This window comes from Scylla paramamosain, unplaced genomic scaffold, assembly GCF_035594125.1.
Source record: "Scylla paramamosain isolate STU-SP2022 unplaced genomic scaffold, ASM3559412v1 Contig51, whole genome shotgun sequence".
Taxonomy (NCBI): Eukaryota; Metazoa; Arthropoda; class Malacostraca; order Decapoda; family Portunidae; genus Scylla; species Scylla paramamosain.
The window spans coordinates 137,501-147,500 of NW_026973716.1; the positions used below are offsets into that span (position 1 = coordinate 137,501).

Consider the following 10,000-nt stretch of genomic DNA (forward strand, 5'->3'; position numbering starts at 1 on the left):
CACCACCACCACCGTCACCACCACCACCACTACCTCCTCCTTTCCTTCCCATCCTTCCCTCAGACAGTCACTGCTCAGTCTCTACCTTGAGCTTCAGGTGTTGCAGGTAATGGTGTTCTCGTTACCACTACTACTACTGCTACTACTGCTACTACTACTACTACTACTACTACTACTACTACTACTACTACTACTACTACTACTACTACTACTACTTTTGCTACAAAGAAGATACGAGTATATTTCATGTATGTCTTGGATCAACACACACATGCACACACATACATGCACACACATACAATCTTATCTATTGTTACTACTACTACTACTACTACTACTACTACTACTACTACTACTACTACTACTACTACTACTACTACTACTACTACTACTACTGCTACAAAAAGATCCATTCTATTCCTTGTATATCGCAAATCAACACACTCACACACACACATATACACATACACATACACAAAACACAATCCTCTGATATTGTGCGTGAGTACGTATGTGTGTGAGTGTGTGTGTGTGTGTGTGTGTGTGTGTGTGTGTGTGTGTGTGTGTGTGTTTCACTGTTTACTTACCTGTGTGTGTTTGTCTGTGTGTCTGTGTGTGCTGGCACCAAATACTGGTGGCTTTAGAGGTATTATCATGTGACCTTGTGACCTCCCATAGTAATACCCAGCATGGGAGGGCAGGGGCTGTGGCTGTGGCTTAGCTGGGTACTGTGACAAATACACCTCTAGTATATTGGGTGTACTGTATAGATTTGTGTGGGGATGGAGAGTATGAAAAGTATGTTAAAAAATGCACCATGATTTCTGTATGTTGGGTGTAGCTTGACTTGCAGGGCTGTGTGGGGCTGTGAATGTGAAAAGTATACTTATAAAACTGCAAAATAGACTTAATTATGTTTTTTTTTCATGTTGGGTGTGGTTGTTTAGTACCTGTGTGGGCCTGTGGGGTATTAAATTTACACTTATTCACACTAAAAAAAAAAATATATACACCCAAATATTTGTACATTGGGTGTAGCTTGTCTTGGATCTGTGTGGGACTGGAAGGTATTAGAAGTATACTAGTTCACATTACAAATTAACAAGAATGCACCCTAATTATACTTTTCTGTATATTGGGTGTATTTTACCTTGAACCACTGGGGCTGAAAATATGAAAAGTGTATTGATTCACACTGTAAAATGCTGAATATGATGCTGTGTTGATTATTCTTTGTTGGGTACAGCTTGCAGTGAATATGTATGAGGAGGAGGCAGTAGACACCTGCCGAAACGATAATTACTCCCAGTGAGGTCTAAAGCACTGTTCAGGGGGTGCTGTGAACTTATCATTAAACCCAGCTGTGACCTCACTGAACGTTTCCCTTTGTGTCTCACAACACAAGGGGGTAGTCACAGCCTGCCCTCTAAAGACAACTCTCTTCCTCCACACAAAACTACAAGCACCTAATAACACACACACCCTTCACTCCAAAAATTTTAAAATCATGGCGACTCCTACACCAGCCTCGGAGTCCCCATCTGGGGAGGGGACCATAAATGTCCCCAGGTCGGACTGCCTTTCCGTCGACGACCCTAAGTGTCTTGACACCCCCCCTCTACTGTTTTCTTCATTAACTTCTGCAACATTCGCGGTCTAAGATCTAATTTTCAATCTGTAGAACACCACCTCTCCTCTTCTAAACCTCATCTTCTTTTCCTCACTGAAACTCAGGTGTCTGAGGCAACTGACAGTAGCCCCTTTTCTGTTCCCTCCTACTTTCTCTATCCTCATTTTCGATCCAAAGCTGGATGCTGCGTTTATGTGCGCAATGACTTAACCTGCTCTCGTGCCCACGCTCTTGAATCTTCCGAGTTTTCCACCATCTGGCTACGACTACAGAGTCATTCTCATACTAAATTTATCTGTGCTGTATACCTCTCTCCTAACTCCTCTGACTATAAGAAATTCTTTGACTACTTAACTTCCAAAGTGGAGCACATTCTGACCCTCTTCCCTTTTGCAGAGATCTCCATTCTTGGAGACTTCAATGTTCACCACCAGCTTTGGCTTTCCTCTCCCTTCACTGACCATCCTGGTGAACTAGCCTACAACTTTGCTATCCTCCATGACCTAGAGCAATTGGTGCAACACCCTACTCGTATTCCTGACCGTCTTGGAGATACGCCCAACATTCTTGACCTTTTCCTGACCTCTAATCCTTCTGCTTATGCTGTCACCCTTTCTTCTCCGTTGGGCTCCTCCGATCACAATCTCATATCTTTATCTTGTCCTATCACTCCAATCCCTCCTCAGGATCCCCCTAAGCGAAGGTGCCTCTGGCGTTTTGCCTCTGCTAGTTGGGGGGACCTGAGGCGGTATTTTGCTGATTTTCCTTGGAATGACTACTGCTTCCGTGTCAGAGACCCGTCTTTGTGTGCTGAGCGCATAACAGAGGTGATAGTGTCTGGCATGGAGGCGTACATTCCTCACTCTTTTTCTCGTCCTAAACCTTCTAAACCTTGGTTTAACACAGCTTGTTCTCGTGCTATACATGATAGAGAGGTGGCCCACAAAAGGTACTTAAGCCTTCCTTCACCAGAATCTCATGCACTTTATATTTCTGCCCGGAACCATGCCAAGTCTGTTCTCCAACTAGCCAAAAACTCCTTCATTAACAGAAAATGTCAAAACCTTTCAAGATCTAACTCCCCTCGTGATTTCTGGCATCTAGCCAAAAATATCTCCAATAACTTTGCTTCTTCTTCTTTCCCTCCTCTACTTCAAACCAGATGGCACCACTATCACATCTATTTCTAAAGCTGAACTCTTTGCTCAAACCTTTGCTAAAAACTCTACCTTGGACGATTCTGGGCTTGTTCCTCCCTCTCCTCCACCCTCTGACTACTTCATGCCTCGTATTAAAATTCTTCGTAATGATGTTTTCCATGCCCTCGCTGGCCTAAACCCTCAGAAGGCTTATGGACCTGATGGGGTCCCTCCTATTGTTCTCCGAAACTGTGCCTCCGTGCTTGCACCTTGCCTAGTCAAACTCTTTCAGCTCTGTCTGTCAACATCTACCTTTCCTTCTTGCTGGAAGTTTGCCTACATTCAACCTGTTCCTAAAAAGGGTGACCGCTCTAATCCCTCAAACTACCGTCCTATTGCTTTAATTTCCTGCTTATCTAAAGTTTTTGAATCTATCCTCAACAGGAAGATTCTTAAACATCTATCACTTCACAACCTTCTATCTGATCGCCAGTATGGGTTCCGTCAAGGCCGCTCGACTGGTGATCTTCTGGCTTTCCTTACTGAGTCTTGGTCATCCTCTTTTAGAGACTTTGGTGAAACTTTTGCTGTTGCCTTGGACATATCAAAAGCCTTTGATAGAGTCTGGCACAAAGCTTTGATTTCCAAACTACCCTCCTACGGTTTCTATCCTTCTCTCTGTAACTTCATCTCAAGTTTCCTTTCTGACCGTTCTATTGCTGCTGTGGTAGACGGTCACTGTTCTTCTCCTAAATCTATTAACAGTGGTGTTCCTCAGGGTTCTGTCCTGTCACCCACTCTCTTCTTATTATTCATTAATGATCTTCTAAAACAAACTTCTTGTCCTATCCACTCCTATGCTGATGATACCACCCTGCACTTTTCCACGTCTTTTCATAGACGTCCAACCCTTCAGGAGGTAAACATATCACGCAGGGAAGCCACAGAACGCCTGACTTCTGATCTTTCTAAAATTTCTGATTGGGGCAGAGCAAACTTGGTATTGTTCAATGCCTCAAAAACTCAATTCCTCCATCTATCAACTCGACACAATCTTCCAGACAACTATCCCCTCTTCTTCAATGACACTCAACTATCCCCCTCTTCTACACTGAACATCCTCGGTCTGTCCTTTACTTATAATCTGAACTGGAAACTTCACATCTCATCTCTAGCTAAAACAGCTTCCATGAAGTTAGGTGTTCTGAGACGTCTCCGCCAGTTTTTCTCACCCCCGCAGCTGCTAACTCTGTACAAGGGCCTTATCCGTCCATGTATGGAGTATGCTTCACATGTCTGGGGGGGTTCCACTCATACTGCTGTTCTAGACAGGGTGGAATCAAAAGCTTTTCGTCTCATCAACTCCTCTCCTCTAACTGACTGTCTTCAGCCTCTCTCTCACCGCCGCAATGTTGCATCTCTAGCTGTCTTCTACCGCTATTTTCATGCTAACTGCTCTTCTGATCTTGCTAACTGCATGCCTCCCCTCCTTCCGCGGCCTCGCTGCACAAGACTTTCTTCTTTCTCTCACTCCTATTCTGTCCACCTCTCTAACGCAAGAGTTAACCAGTATTCTCAATCATTCATCCCTTTCTCTGGTAAACTCTGGAACTCCTTGCCTGCTTCTGTATTTCCACCTTCCTATGACTTGAATTCCTTCAAGAGGGAGGTTTCAAGACACTTATCCACCAATTTTTGACCACTGCTTTGACCCTTTTAGGGACTGGCATTTCAGTGGGCATTTTTTTTATTAGATTTTTGTTGCCCTTGGCCAGTATCCTTCCTACATAAAAAAAAAAAAAAAAAAAAAAAAAAAAAAAAAAAAAGGAAAGTATGTTATGTACACTAATTCACAATACAAAACAATTCATATAATGCTAACTTGATTTTGTATGGGCTTGGGTGTACATTGAGTGTAGTTTTGGATCTGTTAGGTTGAGTGCAATAGCCAGAAAACACAATATGATGCTTTTTTTTTAATGTTTTTATGTAAGATGGACACTGGCCAAGGTCAGCAAAATGAGAGAGAGAGAGGGGGGAACACTAATTGAGGTGCCAATCCCAATAAAAGATAAAAAATATCTTTCAAAATTGGAGAATAAGTGTCTTGAAATATGTTTTGATTATACTCTATATTGGGTGTAGTTTGGGTGAAGATGTAAACTGGCTTAAGAATAGGTGTAGATTTGAGTACCTTTAAGCTGAGTACAATGCCTGTAAAACATAGTATGATGCAGATTTCAGCTATATTCTTTTAGGTATGTTACACATCATTTTGGGTGTAGATCTGGGTGTAGCCTGGCTTTAAAATGAGTGCAGAGTTAAGTGTGTTAAGCTGAGTGCAAAAAAAAATACAAAACACAATGATTTTGGCTTTGATAATATCATTGGATGTAACCTGGAGTGTGTGGGGGTGACTAAATTCTCTCGGGTGTAGTGTTGGTGTAGCGTGGGGTGTGTGGGTCAGAGTTCACAGTCAAGTCACTTAGGTATTGATTCACCCTCATTCCTGACTCATCACCTGCAGTGTCTGGCTGGGAGCTGGTGGGTCAGGGAGTGAGGGGTGACATGTGAGAAGTGATGGGTGAATGGGTGATTGGGGATGATGTTAGTTTAAGTGTAGGTGGGATGTGTTGTGGGAAAGTATTGCAAAAGAGAGAGAGAGAGAGAGAGAGAGAGAGAGAGAGAGAGAGAGAGAGAGAGAGAGAGAGAGAGAGAGAGAGAGAGAGATACTGTTTGTTTCAATTCAATATTTGAGTGTTTGGTATTTGGTTTACCAAAGTCTATATTTTCCAGCAGTAATGGGCAGATTAGTAAGAAAACTATTGCTGTGTTCATTTTAATCCAGTTGCTGAGTGTTTGAGAATCTTCATTTATTATTTTGTTAGTTTATTTATAATTCTGTGATGAGTCTAGCTTGGTCTGGGTCTTTTTTATCAGTCACTGGGTTTTCAAGGGTGCTTTTGTGAATTTGTGGGAATTTCAAGGGGGTTTTTTTAAGTTATTGGAGTTTTCAAGGGTGTTTTTGTGGGTTACTGGGGTTTTGAAGAGTATTTTTACAAGTTATTTCAGCATCTGAATATTTGAGGGTGTTTATTTATTGTTTTGTCTATTTATTTGAATGAGGTGATTCTGTGATGAGTCAAGCTTGGTGTAGCTGAAGCATATTATATGAGGAGTGTTTACGTGCTTCAGTTGACAGCCTAGCAAGGTCCCTACACCGTTACAGAAAACAAAGATGGCTAGACGACACCAGGTCAGCTCTGTGATATTAGGAAACAGTTCTGGTGGGTTAGAGACAATTAGAAAACAAGTTTGTGTGTCTTATAAATAACATCAACAGGAAAGCACCAACAGGAAAGCAAAAAAATGTTTATGAGAACCTGATCAATCATAGTGCCTCAAAAAGTATCTGTATCAAAACTCAAAAACACTTCAAAATCTATCTATTTATCTATATACCAGGCTGGCAATCCCACACAGGGCAGCCCAGACAAGGTACCACACACTCTTACCTCTAATAATCAATCTGTCTATACACCAGGTCAGCAGCCTCACATGGGGCTGCCCAGATAAGACGCCACATACTCACACACGCACACACTTGTTCACACTCTTAGTCCCATCAGCCCCTGGTGGAAAATATAAGGCAAAAATTTGCAAAAATAACTTTAAAAAGATAGAACATTATGAAATTGACTTAATCCCATGAAAGTAAAAGTGCGAACAGTAAGCAAACTTTCTCAAACATAGATCCAGCGCCATGACAGTCCACACAGCCCCTTTGACAGCCCCTTAGCCCCCCCCAGCAGCCCCCTAAATAGCCCACAGCCCAGCTCCTGCTCTGTGGGTCTTGGCAGTGTGCAGTGTGACTTGGTAGAAACACTACCACCCTTGCTGTGTCCTTAGCTCGCTGCCTACAAGGTTAACAAAGCCTCATTCACTTGTGTTCTCAGATGCTCTGTTGTTGTGCCTCTCTGCATTATAACTGGCTGTGCTTATTGGGTGTCCCTTGAGATTTCAAGAGTATTTTCACAAGTTATTAGGGTTTTCAAGGGTGTTTTTATGGTTTTTATAAGTTATAAGTTTTCAAGGGTGTTTATATAAGTTATTGCAATTTTCAAGGATGTTTTTGTAAGTTATTGGGGTTTTCAAGGGTGTTCTTGCCAGTTATTGGGATTTTCAAGGGTGTTTATGTGGGTTCTAATAGAATTACAGTCTAACAGGCTCTAATGGATGTTATTGGAGTTTTCAAAGGTATTTTCATGAGTTTTTTAGCAGTTTGGCAAAATTTCTGACCTTGTAATAGGTGTTATTGCGGTGTATAAGGGTGTTTTCATGATTCAAGTGATAGTTTTGCAAATATCCTTTATTGTTAAAGAAAACACCCATGAAAACCCAGGTACTCTTCTCAGAGGTCTTTATATAACCAGTGATAGTTTAAACAATTCTACATCACCACTGGAAGAAACTGATAAAAAAACACTCTTGAAAACATTCCTGCTAAGAGAGACAGAGAGTGTGAGAGTGAGAGACAGAGAACAAAGGGTCTGAGAACACCAGCCTTAGAGAACAACCCCACTCTGAGATACATTACAATAACTATGGTGGGTTTGAACTTATTTTTACATTCTCATCTCTATTTTTTTTTTTTTTTTTTTGTAACCAATCCTCGTTTTTTACCGCCATTTTTTTTCTCTAATATACTTCACCGACTCAATTTTATTATTTTGACTAATCTGTTTTCTATGACTGTAGCCGAGAAACAGCCTATGAAGCCAGCGATCAAGTGCTCCACCCTGCCCAGGATGTCCTCCCAAGGTGAGTGGTGTCCCTGCACTGCACCCTCACTGCCCCCTCCCTCTGCCCTTTGCCATCCCTCTTCCTCAGTACCCATTGAAAGGATACGGTTTTCTATGACGTACGCTAAAGAAAACTGAGTCAAATTAAGGGAGATTATGATATGCATGACTACACACACAAAAAAATACGTTTTTCTCTGATGTGTGCTTAATGAAATGGAGTTTAATTTTAGGGAGACTATGATATATGATGTATGCTAAAGAAAGTATAGTTAGGTTAAGCGAGACTATGACATGCATGACAGTACACTTTATATAGTGCATATACGTAAATCTTTATGAATAATATAGTTTGGCTTAATAAGACAGGAGGTTAATAATGTTGACATATTGATAATAATAATACATACACACATATACACATACAAGCATGTTTAGATGTATAATTAGATTCCTATGTATATCTTTTTTTTTTATTTAACCTTTTTAATACATCATCAAATGCCTGGTTAAAAAGAATCAAGAAAATTAAGAAATCCATGAATCATTAAAAATATAAATGGCTTTTGTAGCTTATAAGCAAAGCAAATGTTCTTTATTTTTTATTTTTTTCCCTTTTATGTTTTCGTAATACTCTGGTTTACAGTAATTGCGGTGTTGTAGTTAGCCGGGTGAGTGTGTGTGTGTGTGTGTGTGTGTGTGTGTGTGTGTGTGTGTGTGATGGTGGCGGGTGTGTTGCTGGGAGCTTCTGTTGTGTGTGTGTTGCAGGGAGTGTGTTGCAAGAGTGAGTGAGAGAGGCTTATGTTGTGTTGTATTGTGGGTAGTGTTGCAGTAAGGAGTTTTGTATTGTTTTGTGTTGCAAGAATAAGTAAAGTTTGTATTGTATGTGGCAATGATTGAGTTGCATAAAGATCTTTTGTGTTGAGAGAATAATTGAAGTTTGTTTTGAGTTTTTAGAAGGAGGAGGAAGAGTTGTGTTTCAGGTTTTGTGTTGCAAGAGTGAGTGATGTTTGTATTGTATTGTGTTGTGTGTATGGCAGTTGTGTTGTGTTTATGAAATTTGTGTGTGTGTGTGGGTGTAAGAAGAAGTTAAATATTGTGCTACAAAGTTGTGTTGCATTTAGTTAAAGAAAAGTTATTTTATTAAGAGAGAGTGAGTGAGTAAGGATGTGATGTCAGAGAGAGAGAGAGAGAGAGAGAGAGAGAGAGAGAGAGAGAGAGAGAGAGAGAGAGAGAGTTGCCATTTACTTAGAGGGCAAGGCAGGAGAGAACAGCTAGAGTCAGTGAAGCTAAACTCTCTTATCTTAGCTCTAATGGAATCTACAGTTATTTATAAGGGACTTTATATCACTACTGTATATTTAAGAGAATTCACCACCACCACCACCACCACCACCACCACCACCACCACCACCACCACCACCAATATAAGCATCAATACAATTCCTTTTTCTTCACACTTAGAAATCAACTCTTTCTTTTATCATTTTGGAAGCAGATTAGTAGGGTCTCTCTCTCTCTCTCTCTCTCTCTCTCTCTCTCTCTCTCTCTCTCTCTCTCTCTCTCTCTCTCTCTCTCTCTCTCTCTCTCTCTCTCTCTCTCTCTCTCTCTCTCTCTCTCACCTCTTTATCACCCTTTCTCCAACTCATCTCTCTCTCTCTCTCTCTCTCTCTCTCTCTCTCTCTCTCTCTCTCTCTCTCTCTCTCTCTCTCTCTCTCTCTCTCTCTCTCTCTCTCTCTCTCTCTCTCTCTCTCTTTATCACCCTTTCTCCAACTCTCTCTCTCTCTCTCTCTCTCTCTCTCTCTCTCTCTCTCTCTCTCTCTCTCTCTCTCTCTCTCTCTCTCTCTCTCTCTCTCTCTCTCTCTCTCTCTCTCTCTCTCTCTCTCTCTTTTCCCGTTCCCTGCTCCCATCACCTCCCCATCTGCCCCCCCCCCCTTCCCGGTCTGTGCAGTCCCCCCCGCCCTCGCTTGGCTCTCCCCCCCGACCCGCAGACGCCATCTTGCCCACCATGTGTCGGCTCTTGCAGGTGTGGTTCATATTTTCTTTGGTGTTTGCTGTTTATGTGTGTGTGTGTGTGTGTGTGTGTGTGTGTGTGTGTGTGTGTGTGTGTGTGTGTGTGTGTGTGTGTGTGTTTTATTTTTTTGTGTTTTTTTATTTTCTATTTTTTTCTTTTCATATTTCTATTTTTTATGTTTCTTCTTCTTGATGGGTGTGTGTGTGTGTGTGTGTGTGTGTGTGTGTGTGTGTGTGTGTGTGTGTGTGTGTGTGTGTACAACTTTGCTGTACTTTCATGTATTGTTATATGCACTTAATTGTTATCATTATTCATCATTACCATTATCCTCACCTGTAACAGATAGGGCAACTTACACACACACACACACACACACACACACACACACACACACACACACACACACACACACACA

General features: G+C 41.5%; 1 protein-coding gene across 5 annotated transcripts in view; it reads left to right on the forward strand.

The window, feature by feature from the left end:
- LOC135098228 (coiled-coil domain-containing protein AGAP005037-like) overlaps positions 1-10,000 on the forward strand; it is a 53,405-nt gene that overhangs the window by 28,381 nt on the left and 15,024 nt on the right. For 4 of the 5 annotated variants that reach the window (XM_064000486.1, XM_064000481.1, XM_064000484.1 and 1 more), the window contains 2 exons: positions 7,528-7,590; positions 9,523-9,597. In XM_064000486.1, the coding sequence (XP_063856556.1) occupies positions 7,542-7,590; positions 9,523-9,597 (124 nt within the window). In that variant the 5' untranslated portion in view covers positions 7,528-7,541. The remainder of the gene's footprint in view (positions 1-7,527; positions 7,591-9,522; positions 9,598-10,000) is intronic. The other variant, XM_064000485.1, reaches the window with a different exon arrangement.